The 23,779-nt window shown below is 41.5% G+C and overlaps 1 protein-coding gene across 18 annotated transcripts in view; it reads left to right on the forward strand.

Moving 5' to 3' along the window:
* SCEL (sciellin) overlaps positions 1 to 23,779 on the forward strand; it is a 344,029-nt gene that overhangs the window by 225,355 nt on the left and 94,895 nt on the right. For all 18 annotated transcript variants that reach the window (XM_081550041.1, XM_081550043.1, XM_081550024.1 and 15 more), the window contains 4 exons: positions 13,962 to 14,023; positions 14,705 to 14,822; positions 18,369 to 18,428; positions 23,272 to 23,340. In XM_081550041.1, coding sequence (XP_081406167.1) covers positions 13,981 to 14,023; positions 14,705 to 14,822; positions 18,369 to 18,428; positions 23,272 to 23,340 — 290 coding nt within the window. In that variant the 5' untranslated portion in view covers positions 13,962 to 13,980. The remainder of the gene's footprint in view (positions 1 to 13,961; positions 14,024 to 14,704; positions 14,823 to 18,368; positions 18,429 to 23,271; positions 23,341 to 23,779) is intronic.

Raw genomic sequence — 23,779 nt, forward strand, 5'->3', positions numbered from 1 at the left:
GCGGTCCATGCGAAATCTTTGCTGGTCCCACAGTTTGTCTTCTGACATTATCCCGCTTCTAGGCTATTGGTTGATCATGTTTCTCTTGCTGAGAATTCTGAAATAAGGGTTTTGTGTATTAATTACTGGATACTTGTCTGTAGTTGCTTGAAGTTTACTTCTGAATCAAAAGTCTTTATCAAATACATTTCTTAAGGGTTTCTAGTCCATTGTAAAAAATCCATGTGATTTTAGAATTTCATGAAGGCCCTTCCTCAGATGGATGCTCTGTCAAATAACAGCTATATTTATTACATTTGTGTTTATGTTAGTTGCTAAGCTTTTTAAGGATATGAATCATCCTTTTACTGTGATTATTAAATGGAAGAGTGCTTTTTATAGCTATCCATTAAACAACAACTGGCTTACTTCTAGCTCTGAACTCATTGTAATTGTATACTTGAGAGCTCTAAGCATCTAAATAATTTATTCTCTGTTTCTAGACCCAAGTTTTCCTAGCCTAAAATGTGATTAAGTCTCCTTTTAGTGGAACCTTCTGGGAGAAAGTAATGAACCGTATATACCATGCTTTTTTAACTAGAATACACCCATCCCAGGAAACTGTGACAGTATTCCAGAAAATTCTCAGAAGCCACAGGATATGCCTAATACATCCACATCAAGAACTATTTTAAATATTTTGGAGAAAACTGCCTCCCTACAGCCTTACCTTCCTCCCTCATCTTTCCCATGTTCTCTCTCTCGTTATTAGGTAACATTTGAAAGGAATCCACAGGAGGCTGGAATCCACATAGATTTGGATTTAATTATGACCCCACTTTGACCAAGTGTCACTTGTATGACCTCATGTTGTGAGGTCACAGCACCAGCAAGTAAAAAGAAAATTTAGGGTTCCTACTGAATTATGCATATATTTGTATAATAAGATAATGTGACTTATGTAGTCTTTCAGAAGAACACAAAGAGACATAAAACATGGAGAAAAAATTTCCATATGAAAAGTGTGGGACCTAGATTAAGAAAATCATAGAAGTTTACCATAAGGCATAAACTTTGTTGAGAAAAAGCATCTTTGAGTAGATTCCTGGATGAACAGATTGAATATCATCAATGTCAGCTCTTCTCAAACCATTTTATGGGATTCGTGCAGTTCCAATCAAAAGTGTTAATAGAATATTTGTTTCGAAATCAAAGAAAATAATTTTAATGTTTATCTTAAGAAATGAATAAATTAGAATAGCTGATAGAATTTCTACAAGGGAAATTAGTGAGGGGTGTTTGCGTATTAAATATGTTTATTTATTTAAACATTGTTTAAATATTAAAATGTATTATAAAAAGACAATAACTAAAATAGTTTGTTTCTGTTGCAAGAAACTAATGGTAGATCTATGGAACAGAAAAGACAGCCATGAAGCACATTCTTGAATATATAAGAAATTTTTTATGTGACAAAGGAAAAATCATGTATCACTGGGAAAGGGATTATCAAAGTAAATCCATATGGATTAGAGTTTCTATGTAACAATAAAATACATTCTTTAATTAGAAGAAAATGTGTAAATATTTGTTAATCTCATTTTTGCAACAAACGTTCCTCTAGAATTGATTATGTGCCAGATACAATAATAATATTTGGAAATACAACTGTAGAGAAAATGGTTGGGTACAACCCTCAGATTTACAATGTCTGTGTGTGTATGTGTGTGTGTGTGTGTTGGAGATGGAGACAAACTATTCAGCCACGCAAACAGGCAGTTTGTATGGTAATGTTCTTATGGAGAGGTACTCTTTGCCTTGTGAACACTTAATAGGCCTCTTAACTCAGCCTGGAGAGGTGGAGGTACAGACAGGTTGTGATGGTATCACTGAATGCCTCTAGGAATATATGTAATGTGTGACCTGAAAAGTCTTTCCTGAGAGGAGAGTAAGGGTGGAGAGAGGCTCAGAAAGAATGCTTTAGGCAAAAACCATAGAGTGAGCAACAGCATAAAGGTGATGAAAAGGATGGAGCCCTCAAGAATTGGAACGACTTAGTCTAGCAGTAGCTCAGACGGTAAAGCATCTGCCTGCAATGCAGGAGACCCAGGTTCAACCCCTGGGTCGGGAAGATCCCCTGGAGAAGGAAATGGCAACCCACTCCAGTATCCTTGCCTGGAAAATTCCATGGACAGAGGAGCCTGGCAGGCTACAGTCATGGGGTCACAAAAGTCAGATACGACTGAGTGACTAAATTCCTACTATATAGCTGAAAGTAGAGTTTGAGTGAAGCATGGGGAGTGGGAAGAAAGAAGACCAGAGGGTACAGACTTGTAAGCCTTGTCAACAATTTGGATTTTATCCTGACAGAAATGGAAGCCATTGAAGAATTGTAAGCAAAGTGGTGACTTGTGAGAATGGATTAAGAGTATAAGTCTAGAGATTGGGAATATAGGTAGGAAGCTGTTAAAACAGTAAACAGATCATGCCAGCTTGAATTGGTAGCTTGAATGTAGAAAGAAAGTCAATCAAGAGTGATGTAGTAGAAGAGTTACAGTATTTGGTGATAGCTTGGATTTTGAGGTCAGAAAAAATTTTATTGATGGTCTACAGGGGTTTTAAGGAGTGAAAGAATTCATAAGGAGAAAGAGAATCACAAAATTAGAAGCTGCCAATGAAAAATCAGAATTAGAAGAAAAAAAAAGAAAAATCAGAATTAGAAGCCAAATGAATACTGGGAAAGTAAAAATAAATATTTCTGACATATAAAGATGTCAGACATATAAATGTTTTCCTACAAAGAAAAAAGAAATATTTATCAATGGATAATTAATCAATGGACAATTCACAAAATAAGAAAATAACCAATAAAATTATAAAAATATGCATTTGAGCCAAAATGATTCCACTTTCACCTATTAAATCATTAAAGAGACTAATAAATGAGAATTCTAAATCCTGGCCGATGTGTGGACATTCATGTGCTGAGGGTGGATTGTAAACTGGTATAAAGTTTATGGGAAGATATTTGACAATAGAGACCAAGTACATTTTAGAAGTTACACCCCTTGGCAAATAATTTTACTTCTAAAGATCTATAAGACATAGATAAGAATAATAAGGGATGTGGTCAAAAGATTTTTATGGTTTTGTTGGAAAACAACAGAGGAGTTATGTTATACTGATAGACCCATAAGATGAAATATTTTGTAGTTGCAGAAGAATTATTCAAATATTTTTAAATGGTATTGAAAATGTGCATCAATAGGCTGTAATATGCAAAATGATAATAATAATAATAAAACAACCCTGGAGGAAAAGAACAAAGGTTGATGAAAGGTATCTGATTTTTCCCTTCTTTGTGCTTTCTCATATTTTCCACATTTTCTGTTGAACACATAGTATTAATATAATGAGAAAGATTTTACTGTGTAAAATTGAGGTGAAGAGTGACCACATGACAGAGCTGAGGTGAATATGAAATAAGATTAAGATAAAGAACTTAGGGTAACAGTGTTTTGGTTCATAGTGCATGGTCTAAATTTGTTTTTTTTTTACTCAGTTAACAAATGTCTTCAGTTAGAACTGAAAATAGTGCTTGAGGGGCTCAGGCAATAGATAATTTGTATTAGGTAGCATTTTTATTATTAATAATAAACACTAGACCAGTGTCATGATATGAATTTAATCACAGAGACTAGGACTCTGCATGCTACAACTTGATGTTATCTATCATTGGTGGTGGAAACAAGGGCAGGTGGGGGCTACGCTAAAATCAAGAACAAGCAGTAAGAACATTTTACGGTTGATGGTTTGTTGTTTAGTCGCTCAGTTGTGTACAACTCTTTGTGAACTTATGGACAGTAGCCTTCCAGGCTTCTCTGTCCGTGGGATTTCCCAGGCAAGAATACTGGAGTGGGTTGCCATTTCCTTCTCCAGGGGATCTTCCTGACCCAGGGATTGAACCTGTGTCTCTTGCATCTCCTGCATTGGCAGGCAGAGTCTTTACCAGTGAGTCACCAGGAAAGCCCTTGGTCGATGGTTTTCAGACTCCAAATTTGTAGCATATAGATGACTGGCTGGCTCCAAGATGTCCTTTGTGCTACGTTCTGAACTTTTTCACCCTCAGCAAGCAAGTTTTCTAATGGTAAGTGTAGACTGGGAAGCTGTGTGACTAAAGAAATAGCAAATTTCTAACCATCACAGCAGGCTAAGCAAGTCTTTCCCAGCCTCATAATTATTGGATTTCCTTCTGCAGTGCATGTGAAGGCTAAACCTAGTCCATTAATTTAAATGCACTTATTAACATTTACACTTCATGAAGCCCTGTTTGTTTTATCCTTACATAATATTTCATGTTCATTTAGGTGATAATTAGTTGTTTGATGGTTTGTTGTATTTATCTCACAGAAGATAATGCTGTTGTTTATTGGTTTGTAATTATAGAGTCTCTCTTATTCTTCTGTTGAAAATAGCTTAATAGCGTTAGTGCTTTTTTCGGTTTCTAGGCGTTTTTCCCTATTATCAGTGATTTCTGGGAAGCAAGTACTAGTAGATATTATTGAACCATAAAGGCTTTTTCATACACAAAAATGAATACCACCAAGCTACATATGTCATTCTAGACATTTTTGCTGTGTTTGTTTCCATAGTCTATGTTTGCTGTTGTTTTTCCCCCCATCACTTAAGCGATTTCTCCTAGGCAACTATTCACATTTGGTCTTTTCCATAAAGGCATCAATTTACCTAAGTATATTAGAAGCTCAGTAAATTAACTCTGGAGAGACTCTGGAGCATCCAACTATCACTCTGTGCTGTTCTCATGATACTTTGTTAAGAAGATCAGAGAAAGTCTGCTCCAAATCTCTCTCTTGGTGGAGGTCCATCACAGATTTCTATTGCAAAGGAAATGTCATTCTCCTCACCCTTTCTTTTAACCTGGTAACTTTCTACCTGTTGACACCTTTTTATTTCCCGAGCTTCTGGGACAGGAACTCTGATGTCAGGTGCATTTGGGTTGGAATCCCAACTGTGCACTGGCTGTGTAACTTGAGGCAAACTACTCATCCTAAAAACCTCTTTCCAAAAAGAGCGAATTTTTTCCCTGTTTTCCTTGTTTTCTTTTTTTATTAGAGGATATTACTCAGCTATAAAATAGAAAGAACTAATATCACCCCCTCTCCACATTTCCAACTCCTGCACTGCCTTCTGCAAAAAGACTCTGACTTCATTGAAGTCATTCATTATAAAGTTTCCTTAGGTGGAGAAGGAGGATAATCACAGTGTCAGCCTTAAGGCATTATGTGGGTCTAAGTATAATACATGCATGCGTGCGTGCTAAGTCGCTTCAGTCATATCTGACTCTTTGTGCCTCTATGGACTGTAACCCAACAGGCTCCTCTGTCTATGGGATTCTCATGCAAGAATACTGGAGTGAGTTGCCATGCCCTCCTCCAGGGGATCTTTCCCGACCCAGAGGTCGAACCCACGTCTCCTGCAGCTCCTGCAATGCAGGCGGACTCTTGACTGCTGAGCCACGGGGGAAGCCCTAAGCATAATACATATACAATCTAAGCTGAATAGGGCTAACACTATCACATGACTATCACAAGTATCGGTGGTGAATTCTTTTTATTGTTTTTTTTCTCTTTTCTTCTTTCATCTTCTAGTTTGTTATCCTATTTTCTGCTCTGCATTTTTTTTTTCTTTTCTGTCTTGCTCTTCCTAGTCTTTTTCATCTCTGCACCACCTCATTCCAGTTGCTTTGCTCACACAATCTTTCTTAGGGAGAGTTAGCAGGGAGTGGTAACCCGTAGCACTTATTAGGTATGTCGAGAGGCATTTTGTCCTTGGGAGGGAAGAGAGAGACCCACAAAGTCTTTTTTGTCAGGAGGATCCAAAAGATGGAGAGGAGTGCAGCTTAGCTGGGAGGTGGCCCAGGGGAGTCTTAGAGTTGGGCTAGGAGGAGCTGGGGCTGACTGGCTCCCGGGGCAGGGAATCACCTGGTGATCTAAATCTCTCAAGGAAGTGCTATTATTCAAGATAGAAACTGAGAAGGACCAGAGGGAGATGAAGAGGATCTGAAAAGGGACAACTTGAAGAAATAGGAAGTGTTTCATAATTTCAAATGCATCCAAAGAAAACTATGGAAAACTTGACTGGCTTTGTAATTCAGAAATGAAGAAGAGCAATTTCCTCTAAAACCTAAATACACATGTCTCTGGGCAGAAGCTGTAGAATTGGGTACAAACTAGCACTTTCTGGTATTTGGCCACTAAGAGAAAATGAAAGAGAGGCCAAAAGTTGAAAAGATTTTTTTTTTTCCCCTCTGCCATATTGACTTATTTTGGCCATGACACATGGTTTATGCGATCTTAGTTCTCCAACCAGGGATTAAACCCAGGTCCCTGCAGTGGAAGTGTGGAGTCGTAACCACTGGCCAGCCAGGGAATTCCCTCCCTATTGACTTTTGACAACATGATTTCACATCAGAGTTTTCAACTTAAGCATTTGGTGGTTTAAAAGGGAAAAATTTCTGTAGTTCCCAGCATAATAGAGACACATCTTTTTACACATCTTTTCCCATAATAGTACACATTTAAAATATAGTTGTTGGCATATGTGCCAGTAACGGCATTTTGAGAAGCCAAGATGACAGTTGCATCTTTCTCGTGAGAAGTTTAAAACTTGACTGGAAGGAAACCAAGGATAGCACTTAGAAATAAATCTAATTGGCTGAACTGAGACTATTGAAGTGTGATTATCTGGGTGTTAAGTAAATATGAAACTCAGCATAACCTCAGCTGCTGAAATAAGTAATTTCTTTAAAAAATAATATAAAAATGAGATTTTGCTGCATGTATTTCTTGATATTACCAATTTGAAAGGTTTTTAATCTCCAATCCATTCTATAAACAAGTATTTGTTTAACAAGAGCATTATTCACAGGAACCTAATTGTTGATCCATTTTTAATAGCAGTATAGAAAATTTCCACATGTAAAAAATGTATATTCTGTCAAGATGGAAAGTGTTCCATTGCAGTAAAATTTCTGTGGAATTAGAGGTTGATGAGAGAGGAGTTTGCACCTTAAAGGTTTTAGATTGGAGCTTCTAGAAATGGTTCTGGGGCCACCAAATGGGCTGACGTAAGGGTGTAGTTAGGTGTAGTAAGCTGAAGTTAGGGTGTTGTGGCCAACGGGTCCTAAGGAAAAATAAAAGAGCAGATAATCCTGAGGAAGTTTGTGCAGTTGTGAGTGAAACATGTAGATTTGATGAAAAAAAATTTTTCCCACAGTATTAGTCATTTTTCACTTAAAAAAAAACTCCTGCATACTTATTAAACTGTTATCATTTTAAAATAAAACACATTATATTTTCCTGTCTCATTTCACATCAGAGTTTTCAACTTAAGCATTTGGTGGCTTAAAAGGAGTCGATGGACAGCATGTAGATAGGAAAGAGTATAAAACATTATCAAGCCACTGAGTAGGGAGAGAGATTCAGAGAAGGAGTCAGGTAAGGAATAGTGGCAGGCCACTCATGGCGTCTGGAGAAGGCAATGGCACCCCACTCCAGTACTCTCGCCTGGAAAATCTCATGGACGGAGGAGCCTGGTAGGCTACAGTCCCTGGGGTCGCTAAGAGTCGGATACGACTGAGCGACTTCACTTTCACTTTTCCCTTTCATGCACTGGAGAAGGAAGTGGCAACCCACTCCAGTATTCTTGCCTGGAGAATCCCAGGGACAGCGGAGCCTGGTGGGCTGCCGTCTCTGGGGTCGCACAGAGTCGGACACGACTGAAGCGACTTAGCAGCAGCAGCAGCAGCAACTCATGGTGTCCGTGTGGCCACGGGAGGGGTGAGGCTCGAGCTTGAGCTGCCCAGCGGTGATGGAGCAGTTATTTACTACTGCTGCTCCTCCCAGCTCCTCTCCCATTATCTCCCATCTTTCGGAACTTGTGGGCACTTCCTGCATGTCTGGGATTGGCTACATCACATGATACTTTGTGCAACATGTAGTATCGTGCCCTGAGAGGACCCTGGCGTTGCAGTCTTACAGACCTAATTGCAGTTCCTGCCTGTCACTTCCTCCGTGACCTTGGCCAAGTTATTTAGCCTCTCTTGAGTTCCTATAATTAGAGGTAATGATTCTCACCTGGGAGGATTGAATAAAATGATGTGCACTAAGCATGTGGCTCAATCTGAAGCAACAGTAGGAACTAAACGCATGATCCTTCTTGCCAGGGGCCTCAAACACATGGACATGTTGCGAGAAATAGTGTTTTACTAATAAAAGAGTCACTAGTATCTCATATTTTGAAGTCCACCATGGGCTTTTAGACCTTCTGTTTCAGACCTACACAATGACCTTATAACAGGCAAGAAGAGTACTAAGCTTGAGTAACAAAAATATGAAAGAGTACTCTCATGAAGAAACTAGGAGGTTTGCTTTTCTCTTTCCCAAAGTTAAAAATTAGATCATCCAGGGCTGTCTGGCAACTCTGTAAGGAACTCTGCTCCTTCTAACTTCCCGCTCTGCCGTTGTTAGTGTGTGACTTCAGTCCTGAGGTTGGTTCATGGTCCAAAGACGGCCACTCTTACCTTCAGTCATGCAGTTTCAGAGATGGAAAGGGTGAAGTGCAAAAGGCCTAATTCTTCCCAGGAACTTTCATGAAAGAGGGAACAAGTTGAAACTGGGGTGTCCCAGAGAAAGCAAGTGAGGTCATTGGAAGCTATTCCTAGAAAGTATCCCAGAGACTCTGGGGGTGTAGCCAGAGTGGTGTTTATGGGATACCAGAGGCTAGTCATTGGCAGGGAGACAGCAGTAAGGGCACTGAGCTTGTCTGGATGTCGGAACTTATGACTCCTTCTGGAGAATGCATGAAAATATCAGATGCTTTGCTGCTGCTGCTAAGTCGCTTCAGTAGTGTCCGACTCTGTGCAACTCTATAGACGGCAGCCCACCAGGCTCCGCCATCCCTCAGATGCTTTAGCAGGATCTGATTAGAGCCAGCCTTGAATATAAGGGGTGTATGTGTGTGTTAGCTACTCAGTCATGTCTGACTCTTTGTGACCACATGGACTGTAGCCCTCCAGGCTCCTCTGTCCATGGGGTTCTCCAAGCAAGAATACTGGAGTGGGTTGCCATTCCCTTCTTCAGGGGATCTTCCTGACCCTGGGATCGAACCCAGGTCTCCTACATTACAGGCAGATTCTTTACCATCTGAGCTACTGGGGAAGCTGAAATACACGGAGTTGCTACATATTACCACAATTGTCTGTCCGTAGGATTTCCCAGGCAAGAATACTGGAGTGGCTTTCAATTTCCTTCTCCAGAGGATCTTCCCAACCCAAGGATCGAACCTAGGTCTCTTATATCTCTTGCACTGCAGGCAGATTCTTTATCCACTGAGCCATTGGGGAAGAGTAAATATAAGGTAAAGAGGAGGTGCTGCTTTTTTCTCTACAACTGCAGGGAGTCCCTGGCAGAGAGGAAAAGATGATGAACCTTGAGCTGGAAAGCCTCAGGGGGAGTCCCAGCTTTGCCTCTCAGCCACTGCTCGAGCCATGAATCTGCTAAGTTGGGATTACATTACTCTTAGAATGTAGCTATGGAAATGAAATGAGATAAAGTATACATTACTATAACATCATCTACAGAATTATTATTGTCTGAACTCTCCTCTTTCTTACCCAGTAGAGCCTAAAGGGACAGCAGAAGCCTGGCTTGGGAGGAAATTGAGGTGGAATATGGGGAGGATAACAAGGAAAATCTAAAAAAACAACATCCGTATAGAACCCTACATAAGTCGCCTTTTTGCCTGGCTTGTTTTGCTTAGCTTGTTTCAAGCTTCATTCACATTGCAGTACATATCAACACTTCATTTCTTTTTGTTGCCAACTAATATTCCACTGTATGGATGTACCACATGTTGTGTATCCATTCATCCATTGATGGACATCTGGGTTATTTTCACCTTTCGGCTATTTTGAATAATGCTTCCGTGACCATTTGTGTGCATGTTTTGTATGGACATAGGTTTGTAAGCTAGGAAGTGTCAGGGATTACACAGGTCAGGCTGCTCTGTGCATTTGTTTGCCGCAGTGATTCCTTGAGAAGCTGTTCTGGTTCTGCTGCCGGGCACTGGGGCAGAGCTCGTGGGATTCCAGAGATGTCAAGAGTCAGGCAGGCCCTGCTGTGTACCTGCCCTCTCTCAATGTAATGCCAGGTTCCTGTCCCATCTTGCAGTGACTCATCACAAGCATTACTGCTGGTTGCCGAGGAATGAGTTGGCTTCAGTTTAGAAGCCGGATTCTGCTTGTTTCCACTTTGGCAGGTTACATTCTCTCCCTAAGCTTTAGGTGTCTTATCCAGGAGATGGAGGTAATAGCTGCTGTGCAGAGTTTTATGTGAGGAAGAGTTTATGATGCCTGTGAGGTACCCTGTCGAGAGCTGGTACTATGGCTATGGACAACTGCCCTGTGCAGTGGGGCCATTAAAAAAATGAAGGTCAGAGACACAGTGGCACGAAGCTCTTTGAATGACTTAGCTATTTTAGAAATGTTTAAACTGCTTTCCCCGTAAGGACTCTGTTAGTTTGCTAGGGCTGCCAAAACAAAGTACCACAGGCTAGTAAGAGACATTTGTTATCCGTTAAATAAGAGAAATTTGTTATCTGGGGGATTTCCTTGGAAGTCCTAAGGTTAAGGCTCTGAGCTGCCAATGCAGGGGGTGGGGCTCTGTCCCTGGTTGCAGAACTGGGATCCCACATGCCATATGGTGGGGCCAAAAGATTTTTTAAAAATTTTTTAAGAAAGAAAGAAATGTGTTGTCTCATAGTTCTGGAGGTTGAAAGTCTAAGATCAAGGTGTCCTCAGTTTTGGTTTCTCCTAAGGCCTCCTTTCTCAGTTTCAGGACGGCCACCTTCTTTCTGCCTGCATCCTCTCGCACCCTTTTCTCTGTGCAGACACAGAGAAAAGGTGTCTTTGGGTGTCCAAATTCCTCTTCTTATAAGGTCGGAGGAGAGATTGGATTAGGCCTCACCCTAATGGCCTCATTTTAATGTAATCATTTCTTTAAAAGCCCTGTCTCCAAATACAGACACATCCTGAAACTCTGGGGTGTTAGAAATTTTGAAAAGGACCTAACTCAGTACACAGTAAGCACCCAGGGGGCATCTACTCTGTCCCATAGGCTGGAAATGAGAAGACACAGTCTTGGGTCTGGCTTACAGGACACTCGGTCTTTTGTGAGGGACAAATAAGCAGTTAATTGCCAAATGCCTTTTCTCTGTTGACCCTGCCCTGTGTTTCATGGTTGAGTTTGCAATCTCTGCAAATACATTACCAGCTGTACATTCGGCATTCTGCCCACATCAGAACCCCAGTTCAGTTGGCTACGAACCCTTCAGGTCTTCACTGGCTCAGGAAAAGGTTTATCAGAGCCCATCTAGAAAGAGAAAGTTGGTTAGCCAAGAGCCCAGAGAAGTAAGGCCAGACTGAGGTGAAGTGAACAAGTGGTTGAGACTGAAGTTTGCCAGGCCTTTTTTCCTCCCCTTTCTTCCAAATTTGAGGGGCCTCTAAATACAGGAGACAGGGTCTGCCCTACACCCCTTGCGTGTCCAGCACTCAGTGGCCCAGCCTGTTCACTTCCTCCCCACACCCAACCACACCTCCTCTATGTCTTTGCCTTACACTTTCTGAGGTGATAGAAGCCTGTGTCATCATCTTGATAGACAAATCTGACCCTCAAAACAACCACAGTTCATCTCATTTTACACATAAGGGAGCTGAACTATAAATATCATCCCCAAAGTGACACCGTAAATAGCACACCTTAGATGCTGCTGCTAAGTCGCTTCAGTCGTGTCCGACTCTGTGCGGCCCCATAGACGGCAGCCCACCAGGCTCTGCTGTCCCTAGGATTCTCCAGGCAAGAACACTGGAGTGGATTGCCATTTCCTTCTCCAGTGCATGAAAGGGAAAAGTGAAAGTGAAGTTGCTCAGTCGTGTCCGACTCTTAGCGACCCCATGGACTGCAGCCTACCAGGCTCCTCCGTCCATGGGATTTTCCAGGCAAGAGTACTGGAGTGGGGTGCCACTGCCTTCTCCGACCTTAGATGCAGGTCTTTCTAATTCCCTGGTGACGAGGTGGTAAAGAATCCATCTGCCAAACAGGAGACACGAGTTGACCCCTGGGTTGGGAAGAACCCCTGGAAAAAGAAATAGCAATGCACTCCAGTATTCTTGCTTGGAGAATCCCATGGACAGAGGAGCCTGGCAGGCCACAGTCCACGGGGTCACAAAAGAGTCGGACACGAGTTAACGACAACTTTCTAATTTCACTGAGACCTTCAGACTCTCTGCAGAGCGAATAGCTGCCAGTCTTATGCTGGTTGTTAGTCTGAGGTTGGGTCCCCTCAAAGCAGTGCCTGAGAGGCCCTTGGGTGCCTGTGATTTATGAAGGGTATGTGCCCAGGAGAAGGAGAGAGGGAAGAGCGGGGAGGGTTGGGGAGGCAGGGGAATGAGCTGGGCAATGATGAGCCCCCTGCTGGCCTAACGTCCGCCACGGTGAGGGCTGAAGCACCAGTCGCCTGCAGAAGTGGCTGTGCAGTCAGTTGCTAGCTGCGGGTGTAGTGGATGAGGAGGGTGTGTAACTGGCAGCCTGACCAGCCAAGGGCAATTTCCCAGAAGAGATGAAGCTGTGACCCCATAGTGCCAAGCACTAGGCTGGTAAAGTCACCAGCACCTTCCAATTCTCACCTCCTCTTGGGGCTGCTGCTAAGTCGCTTCAGTCGTGTCCGACTCTGTGCGACCCCATAGACGGCAGCCCACCAGGTTCCCCTGTCCCTGGGATTCTCCAGGCAAGAATACTGGAGTGGGTTGCCATTTCCTTCTCCAGTGCATGAAAGTGGAAAGTGAAAGTGAAGTCGCTCAGTTGCGTCCGACTCCCCGCGACCTCGTGGACTGCAGCCCACCAGTCTCCTCTGTCCATGGGATTTTCCAGGCAAGAGTACTGGAGTGGGGTGCCATTGCCTTCTCCAACTCTTCGGGCACTGATATTCTAAATGAAGACAACAGGGAAACAATTCCTTGATCCAGAAAATGTGTCTTTACCTCTTCAGGTCCTATAGCCAGTTATTGTAGGAGATACATTTGAACCAGAGGGTGGGAGATGGGGGCTTTATAATCCCCACATTATACCTGTAAACTGCTGTCTGATGATGCAACTGTAAGTCTCAACTCATTTATAGTTTGACAAGGTGATTTTTGTGTACCTTGTTCAGATGATCATCACAACCTTATGAGGTAGGTAGCGGGTTTCATTAGCCCATTTTACAGGGAGATTAAGTAGTTCAGAACTTTGATGTCATGAAGCTGGACCTAGGACTTGCTTCTGACTCAAGATAGAGGGCCCCTCCCACATTCCGTACACTGTCTGGTGGGATGGACTCTGCAAAAAACATAACGCCCCACCTAGGGTGACCAAGTCATCACTATTGGCCCAGGACTTTTCCAGTTTGAAAACTGAGAGTCCCACATTTGTGGAAATTCAGGGCTGACTTTTCTGTTAAGCAGAAAGGCCACACCTGGGACTTGCAATACCTTTAGGGCCCCAGAACAGATGCTTGTCATACTATCTTTCTTGTTTCCACCTCCTGGTTCAGTGCCAGGCTCTCTATGCATATTTAGTCATTGAATAAATGAATTAACTGATGGGCTGATTCAGTCAATTGCTTGTTCTGTAACATAGGGGACACTAAATACTCCTGACTTCAGTATCTTCATCTGTAAAACAAATACATTGGAATAGATGAACTCTCATGTTCTCAGGGGACAGTTTATATCATGTATTTATCATACCAGGTTATAGGACTGTCCTTGTCATTGACAAATGTGTCTCATTAACAATGAACGAGCCCCTGGTTGACTCTTTGTTAAGTCATTGTCATGTTTTTCCCCATCCCCATTTTTCTTTTAGGTCCTGACTGGAAGGCAGCATGTCCAATTTCACCTTGAGAAAAACATCTCCCACAGGAAATGGTAATGTAGATGGTGTTTCCTTACTCAGAAAACTTAAAAATCTGGGAAAAACAATCCATAGTTCCTAATTTTTTCATGTAGCTATGAAATGCTTAGAAGCAGCAGTCTAATTTTAATTAACATGGCCAAAGTTAGGCTTAAGATAAAAGTCAGAGTGCTATAGATTTAACTCATCTAATTGCAATTTAAAGATTTCTTTTAAAAATCAAGTATAGGTGACCTTCTGTACTTCTGACTCCCATGAGATCAAAGAATCACATTATTTATAATCAGAAGCACTAGGAGTCATTGAGTATTATTTACTAAATACTTCCAAAACAGTCTTGTGTGTCCTTCCAAGGCATATTTCTTTCTGAGCAAAATGGCTCACCCACTAAACCCAGTATTGATTTAGCTGAGGCCTGTGGTTCTTCATTCCCAGGTGCAGGGCAGGGCTTCCTAACGTGCACAGGTAGTTTCAGTTGGCACTTGAGCAGTCTTATATGTTATGTTATCTTTGATGATAGGTGTGGGTTTTGTTCTTTCTTGCCAGTGCATCCTACTTTGAAACAGTACTGGAGGTGCCAGACTAGAAGATGAAGGCTGGACCATCAGATGTGCCTCTCAAGATTTCCAAGTTAGCAAACACACACTCAACTCCCTGGCACTGTATCTCATGAGGTTTCATTTTTCTGTTGTTAGATATGAAGACTACCATGCAGGGGACCACACTGAGGCAACAGGGTTTCCAAGAGGTCAACAAAAGAAGGACTTTCTTACAGGATAATAGCTGGATAAAGAAACGTCCTGAAGAAGAAAGGTAAGAAAGCATGGGGAGGGAGGAGCGGGGAGAAGAAAGAGAAGAAAGAGAAACTAATGGCCAACTGGAAAGTGGATGCTTTTTTTTTCTAAAGCACTTTGTTGGTTGGCCTCATTTTTGGTAAGACTTAGTAAGCATACCTTAGTTATATCAGATTTTTAACAATATCTCTACCATCTTAAATAGCCATATACCTAAAAGAACATGAGTTGTGAGTGAGAGAAAGCAGGATTTCATTGTTATGAGTAGCATAGACATTGATAATCTGAAAAAAAAAGACATTCCAGATTCCAAAAAGGGAATATTTAGTCCATGGTGGGGATATTCCTGGTATATATTGATCATGTCAGTTGAAACAAACAGAAGTATGATTCCGAATTTAATAATACTTTATCTGAAATTTCCTTATGAGCAAGTGAAATAGATAAATTCTTGGCTCATTTTAGTTCCCACTGGCTGTATACCTCTAGGTCCAGGAAGGTGCTAAATGCACTGTCACTTCATGAGTGAAGACGTTTACCACCAAGAAAGTATTGTCTGTTTTAAGCATTGCGTCTATTAGCTATATGTTTAAAGGTTTGAAGACTATGTCCCTAAACATATTGCCTCATTGCCAGCACAGATTTATAATAGATATTTGTCCAACCCAGATATATTTATTGTAAATTGTATACACACACACACACACACACACACACACACATACATGTATATATATATATACACACACACACACGTGTGTGTGTCCTTAGTCACTCAATTGTGTCCAATTCTTCGACTCCATGGACTGTAACCCGCCAGGCTCCTCTGTCCATGGGGACTCTCCAGGCAAGAGTACTGGAGTGTGTTGCTATGCCCTCCTCTAAGGGATCTTCCCAACCCAGGATTGAACCCAGGTCTCTCGCATTGCAGGCAGATTCTTTACCATCTGAGTCACCAGGGAAGGCCAAGAATACTTGAGTGGGTAGCCTATCTCTTCTCCAGGGGAACTTCCTGACCCAGGATTGAACCAGGGTCTCCTGCATTGCAGACAGATTCTTTACTAGCTAAGCTACCAGGGAAGCCCATGTATTTATATATATATATATACATGCATATGTATATGTTCTTTGATTCCCTCTTACATGTCAAGTTAGATGCTAGGTACTTTACATATAAAGCATCACTAAATTCTCACAACTATCATACAAGGTAGATATTACATTCTCGTTTTACAGAAGAGGAGTCTGAGGCTCAGAGAAGTTAGGTAACTTGTCCAGGAGCACACAGCTATTAAGTGGTAGAGCTGAGAGTAACATGACCCATTGTCTTTACGTTACACCAGTGGTTCTCAGTCAGGGACAATTTTGCTCCCAGGGGATGTTTGACAAGGTCAGGAGATATTTATAGATGTCAAAACTGGGAGCAGGGTACTCCTGACATCTAGTCAGTAGAGACTAGGAATGCCACTAAACAACCCATTAATACAATGCACAGGACACTCCTCACAACAAAAAATGATCAAACCCATAATGTCAAGAACTCTGAAGATGGGAACCCCTGCATTACAGGATACTTACTCCAAGCTTTCTACTAAACTGTCCATGCATGGTTGTTTGAGGAGCATACTTGTAATTGGTAAACAAAAATGTCTCTTAAATTCTGTTATTAAATTCTATTATTTTAAGGAACTATAGGGGTATTTGGAGATACACTAAGTTTTGGAGGTAGCACTCTTAGACAACAATCAGTTCCACACACTAAGGTTTGGAGTTAACACTCTTGGACTACAATCATTTCCTTCTATAAAGCAACATTTACTGCTTCTCTTGAAACCTATTATGACATTTCTATTTTTCCAAAATGACAGAGGGGTATCAAAGGTAAATTTGGCGCTGCAAGTATTTGCACAGATGTGGGGAGATAGAGATGTCTAAGACAATTTACAGTTAGTAAGAACGATGGTTTTATGCCAGACACACTTCCTTAAAAAGGCCCAGGGAAGCTTGGACGGTGTGACAGCTTCTCAGTGAAGGGGAAATTGGCTCTGATGCTTCCCCCACACCTGCTGGCCCAGTGCTGGGTTCCTTGCTAGGATTTTGCTTCAGGCAAAAAATGTGTCTGTTGTCTGCTGCTCTCCCCAAGTGTAGGGAGGGGTTACCGGGAATCTGGAGGGTTCTCTTGGGATTTCTGAGGGTGTATATTTGCTGCAATTGTTTCAGTTTCACTGTCTTTTTTTTTAATTATCTACTGCAGTTCTTATATAGCTTTATTGTCAGTGGTTCCAGAGTGTTGAGTAACGTTAGTGGAGCAGAACCAGGAGAAATGTGATATTTCAGGTTTGGTTAGGTTCACACTGAAAGGTTCAGATACTTACTCTCTGCCTTGGCTCAAAGCCAAAGTCTTTACTACATGTTTTGACATTTCCTAACATTGCCTGTGGGCTTCCCAGGCGGTGCTAGTGGTAAAGAACCTGCCTGCCAATGCTGGAGACATAAGAGATGCAGGTTCAATCCCTGGGTTTGGCAGATCTCCTGGAGGAGGGCATGGCAACCAATTCCAGTATTCTTGCCTGGAGAATCCCATGAACAGAGGAACCTGGCGGGCTACAGTCTCCTGGAAGAGGGCATGGCAACCCACTCCAGTGTTCTTGCCTGGAGAATCCCATGGAGAGAAGAAACGTGGCAGGCTACAGTCCATAGGGTTGCAAAGAGTCAGGCATGACTGAAGCAACCTAGCACATACACACACAACAATGCCTGTACTTTCAGGTCCACTGTACAAAGTAAGAAATATATAACTTTAGAATTTTATGTATGAAGTCCTACTGCATGATTGACCAGTAGGAAAAGCAAAAGTTTGGAATATAGAGATCTGGGTCCTAAACCCACCCTTGTCACTTGCTAATCTTTTAGCTTTAAGAAAGCCACAGACTCACTGAGCAATTTTCTCATCTGTGAATTGGATATGAGTGTCTCCCTTGCCTAATTTATAGGCTATTTTAAGGACCAAACAGAGCACACTATATAATCTCATGGTTCAAAAATAGGCTAAATCTGTGAACAATCAACCTTCTTAGCCACAAATACTGGTATGTATTATTTTCTTACACTTTGTCAAGGAAAACTATCAAGGTCATCAAGTGGAAAAATTTCAGACATAACAGGCTTAATTAAATTTAAAACATATTTGAAAAAACATTTGCCTTCCTGCAGAAAAGCATGCGTCTAATGTATACAAAGTAGTTGGCCGAGCATTCCCATACTCTGATGAAAAAAAACCAAAACCAAAAAACCAAAGAGCAAACACTCATTCTGTTGTGGAATCACCTGGAAATCTCATGGGATAAATCAGAATAATGGTCGTTTGTACTCCCAAACTTGTTTCTTTTCACCGTGTTCTTTCAAGTGGTGATGTTAAGATAAATGCATAGTTGTATTCTTAGGCCTGAAGTAAAATGAATTAACTTTGCCAAACATTGCAAGCTCTTTCCTGTCTGCCTTATTTAATACTTACTAAAGACTGTGATAACTTTTCATGTGACTTAATTTTGTTCTTTCTCTGCAGAGATGAAAATTACGGTAGGGCGGTGCTCCACAGACATAATTCCCATGATGCCTTGGACAGGTAGGTGTTTCAGACAAGTTACATCATTAGAAGAAACACAAAGACAGTTGTTTTTGAGAGTAGACTTGTTCAAGGCTGAATACTGGTGCCTAGCCACAGGCTTTCCCTGATGTTCTAGGCACGTGAAGGAGAATCTGATAACATCAGGGATTTTCACAAAGCAAACTGTGCTTCTCCAGCTTTCTGCTTCCAAAATACAGCTTGGAGATACGGAATCATCAATCCACTGCTTACCCTACCATGGTGGCCTTCCTGACAGGAAAGAGCAAGGGCTCCCACAGAAACATGATGAGATAAGATATTTCCAAGCCTTAGAGAAAGGAACCCTAAAAGAGAAGTATCAGCTGACTTCACTTGCTTTATGGGACAGTATGTTTCTTTTCTGAGGACAGTGACTGCAGCCATGAAATTAAAAGACGCTTGCTATTTGGAAGGAAAGCTATGACAAACCTACACAGCGTATTAAAAAGTAGAGACATCACTTTGCCAACAAGGTCCATATAGTCAAAGCTGTGATTTTTCCAGTAATCATGTATGGATGTGAGAGTTGGACCATAAAGAAGGCTTAGTGCTGAAGAATTGATGCTTTTGAATTGTGGTGCTGGAGAAGACTCTTGAGAGTCCCTTGGACAGCAAGGAGATCAAGCCAGTCAATCCCAAAGGAAATCAACCCTGAATATTCATTGGAAGGACTGATGCTGAAGATGAAACTCCAATACTCTGGCCACCTGATGCAAAGAGCTGACTTATGGGAAAAATACCTGATGCTGGGAAAGACTGAGGGCAGGAAGAGAAGGAGGCGATAGAGGATGAGATGGTTGGATGGCATCACCAACTCAATGGACACAAGTTTGAGCATACTCTGGGAGATAGTGAAGGACTGAGAAGTCCAGCATGTTGCAGTCTATAGGGTCTCAAGAGTTGGACATGACTTAGCAACTGAACAACATTTCTTTTCAAAAACTCCTAGGCATGTGGAAAATCACTAAATGATATTCAGTGGCCAGTAGACTGACAAATGCAAATTAGTAGGAACATTTAAGTAAAACTCATAATCACAGTGATGTAAATAATCTGATTGATAAAATGAGTAGATACTGTTCTTATTAAAGCACATTGACACTCACACACATACAAACAACCACATCCAGCAAAAGAACCTAGTTATTTCTCAGACATAAGTTTTATCTCTTTCAGTAGCCAGTGTCTACCACCAAGGCATACTTAGTAAAAGGACTGTGATTGTTTCTCATGGTGGGGCTTTAAAAAGTTAAGTAGACATTGTAAAGTAACTGTTGTTATTGTTTAGTTGCTAAGTTATATCGAACTCTTTTGTGACCCCCACGGACTGTAGCCCATCAGGCTCTTCTGTCCATGGAATTCTCTAGGCAAGAATTCTGGAGTGAGTTGCTATTTCATTCTCCAGGGGATCATCACGGCTCAGGGATCAAACCCATGTCACCTGCTTTGGCGGGTGGATTCTTTACCACTGAACCACCTGGGAAGCCCCAAAATAACTATACTCAAATAAAAATTAATTTAAAAAAGTTAAGTGGACACTTTGAATATGTCTATTTTGGAATTTTTATCTGTGAATTCTTCTAAACCATTTTAAAAATGTTCAGAATTTTGACATGTTCTAAGGGTCCTGAGTTTACCCCCCTCTACATAAAGTATCCAGTTGGTTTTTGGGTTCCCAGCCTTAGTTATTCTGTTTGACTGTTCTGTGATTTGGCTGATTCTCCTGTGAACTGTCCTAGGTCTTCATGATTTTGAAGCTTATGTTCTTGTTCTCTGTTGGCTCTCTCTTACCAAACAAGGGAACCTGATCACTTGAATCCAGGCATTAGTGGAAAACACACTCTTCATTGTATTTGCCTTTCTCTGGAACTATTAAAGAACATATTTGTTGTGAAGCATGACCAGGAAAACTAAGATTCGTGTTCTTAATATGTTTCAAGATGTGTGTGTGTGCTTAGTTGCTCAGTCATGTCCAACTCTTTGTGACCCCATGGACTGTAGCCCACCAGGTTTCTTTGTCTGTGGGGATTCTCCAGGCAAGAATACTGGAGTGGGTTGCCATGCCCTCCTCCAGGGGATCTTCCCAACCCAGGAATCAAACCCAGGTCTCCCACATTGCAGGCAGATTCTTTACCATCTGAGCTACCAGGTTTCAAGATAATGTGATCTTAATGCCTTCTATGGTTATTTTATATATTTAAAATTATATTAGTTACCTGAACCCTTCATGTTGCTGGACAGCATTCTTGCTAAAGCGGCACATTGGGCTGTTTTTATCTTCACTAATAAAACTCTATCAGCCTGAGACATTTCCCCCTGGACTCCTTGGCGAGTATCTCAAATGACATCTTTATAAAAGGTAGTGTAGGTTATTTTTCTCCTTGCATTCGCTCAAACAGATGTCCATGTGACACTTTTCCATCCTTCTGCAGAGGTTATGTCCACTTTGGTGTTCACCCAACACCACTTTGGAGCACCTACTGTGTGCTGACACTGTGCCAGGTGCTGGGAATACAAAGATGCATCAGACACCAGCTGTGATCTTAAGGTGCTCTCACATTTCATGGAAAAAGATGGACCCATAGACACAAATACTCAGATTTACCATGTAAAGTGCTTGTAGAAGTGTGGGCCATGCTGTGGGAAGAAGCAGAGGGTAACTCTGACTGAAAGAGTGGGAGCCCTCCCTGAGGAAGTGCTCATTGGTGTTGCTGCTTGAACGATGGAGGCTGTTTCCAAGTAGGAAAGGGTAGCTGGTGGGCGAGGGGCCGGAAAGAGGCACTTCCAGCAGAAGTGATAACATGCCCAAGAGTTCCACGTGAGCAGAGACTGAAAATAAAGGAAAATAAATAATAGTCTCGTCATGCTAGAAGACAAGCTTCATAGGATGCACAAACAACAGGACATTTTACTATGTCCTTTCTCTGCAAGATCATTAACACGGATCAAGTGAGGCAGAAAGCACAACAAATAGTACTGGTGGAGATCCCCTTCGGAGCCAGACAATATTCTGCAGTCTGGGAACAAAACAAAATCCTTGCTTCCATAGAACTTCAAGTCATTCAAGTGAAAGTCGCTCAGTCATGTCCAACTCTTTGTGACCCCATGGACTGTACAGTCCATGGAATTCTCCAGGCCAGAATACTGGAGTGGGTAGCCTTTCCCTTCTCCAGGGAGTCATCCAAACCCAGGGATCGAGCCCAGGTCTCCCACATTGCAGGCAGATTCTTTACCAACTGAGCTATCAGGGAAGCTTCCTGGTTAAAGGTAGAGGAGGGAGAGATTGAAGGTAAATGAACACAGTATGGTATGTCCTGTGGTGATAAGTACCTGGAAGAATACAGCAGCTAATGAGACAAAGCAATGGCGTCTGTGAGGGGTTATTTCCTGGATGGGGGTCAGTTCCATCTGCACCCATGCATTACACCTGCTGGTGAGCCTCACCATGACCTCACTCCGAGTTTCCTTAAAAACACAAGAGATTGCATTAGCCATTTTATATAAACATTATTCTTTCCTTAACAAACACTATTCCCTCTACCTCTGTTCGTTCATGTCTGTTTATCCTCCAAGTCCCAGCTCAACCTGTATCTCATCCAGGAAGCCTTCTCTGATCCCTTCTCTCCAAACAAGTTTTCTCAGCTTCGAACTCCCTTGTACTTGACCGGAGCCTCTCTTCTGATACTGACCGCTTTCTATGCTTGGACGTACATGTCTTACTTGTCCCTCTAGCTCTGTGTGTGCAGGGTCTATAGTTAATTCAGAACTCATTCCTCAGCTGATGATATACTGCTGATGATATACTGTCATCAGTACAGTATATGGTTTACCTGCAAACCATGGTTTACCTGCAAACTTTATTATTTGCTTAATAAAGATACACTACATCAAGTTAAAAATTGCATCTTAAGTAGTATACTGTTTTGGTACATTTTCTGATTCAGTACCTTTGATCTGTCAGCTTCAAATGATGCTTTGAAATGCAAATACAGTCAATCGTGGTAGAACTCTCCAAAGAGCTTACTTTCCCTGTATCACAGGGTTAAGACATTGAACAGGCTTTTCTTGCTGATTGATCAGTCTGATCAAGCTATCTCCAGTGCTTTGATGATCGTGGCTCTTTCTCTAATTTTCTTGTCTTCTCTCTGCTCCCTCTTTTTTAAATTATCTGTCTGTCTCAGTTCTCTGCTGCTGTCTCTCCTCCCCCTGCTTCTCCCGGGCTCCCCTCTCTTCTCTTCTTCCCATCCATCTTTTCTCTCTTCTACCACTTTCCTCTGTTCATTTTCTTCCTATGTTTCCTGTTTCTCTCTTTTCTTCTCTCTTCCTCCCTCTTTCTTCCAGCAGGGACTCTTCTTTCAACCCTGTCCACGGTGCTGAACTCATAGTAGACTGATTTGTATGTAGCCGTTGTGCTGGCATAAGGCTCTGATGAAACTGTAAACACAAGAGAGCTGATGATAAGGGATTGAGTTCTTGTTACATAAAAATCAACAACACTGAAAGCAGTACATATTAGTAATTAACTCTTTTGCATGTTGTGTTGCTTGTTTCACATATCCTTATCCTCGATTTGAATATGTTACATTGTAATTAGGTTAATTGGACCTAAAGAAGAATTCTTTTATTAGCATGGGGAATTAGGTTTGCTAATTTATCCTAGGCAGGTCAAAGCCTGGGACAATTTTGGTACTCCAACTTTGCCTTTTCTTGGTAACATGTATATCTCCCACCCCAACAGGCCAAGATTTTACCAAATCTGTGGAAGTTGTATAAACTATTTTTATAATTTATTTGATCTTCCTATAATTATTTTTTGCTACAGGAAAACAAATGAGAGAGAGGAGCCGAAAGCCACAATCAGTCGGTACAGATCTGACGACACTTTGGACCGGTAAGGTGTTTTGAACCAGAAAGTGAAACGCATAACATATGTTAAATCCCATTTCTTATAAGGCATGAGGCAGCTAAATGGTTACCAAAGTGAGCTTTGACCCATGATATTTTATCACCAGTAGCAGAAGAACTATAAAGATGGAATTATCTTCTTCAAAACTCACAAAATCTTGACTTGCTATGCTATTTTCCTAAAATCTTGCTAATAGTACATCAATAGGGAAAATTCTAAAGGAACTTGTTTGAGTATAGATGGGATGGGCACTGCATGTTATCTGCTTAATTTTAAAAGGAGAATATAGTTTTTTGTGTGTGAGTCACCAATTCTTGTTCTAACTTTTGTTTTTCCATTCCAGAGGCAGAGAAACAGCAGATTTTGTTTAACTGTCTTATGGAGAGACTATACATTTTAATAACACAGTAGTTTTGATTCACTA

The sequence above is a fragment of the Giraffa tippelskirchi genome, chromosome 12, assembly GCF_054371585.1.
Source record: "Giraffa tippelskirchi isolate mGirTip1 chromosome 12, T2T-mGirTip1v1.2.pri, whole genome shotgun sequence".
In the NCBI taxonomy this organism is placed as follows: Eukaryota; Metazoa; Chordata; class Mammalia; order Artiodactyla; family Giraffidae; genus Giraffa; species Giraffa tippelskirchi.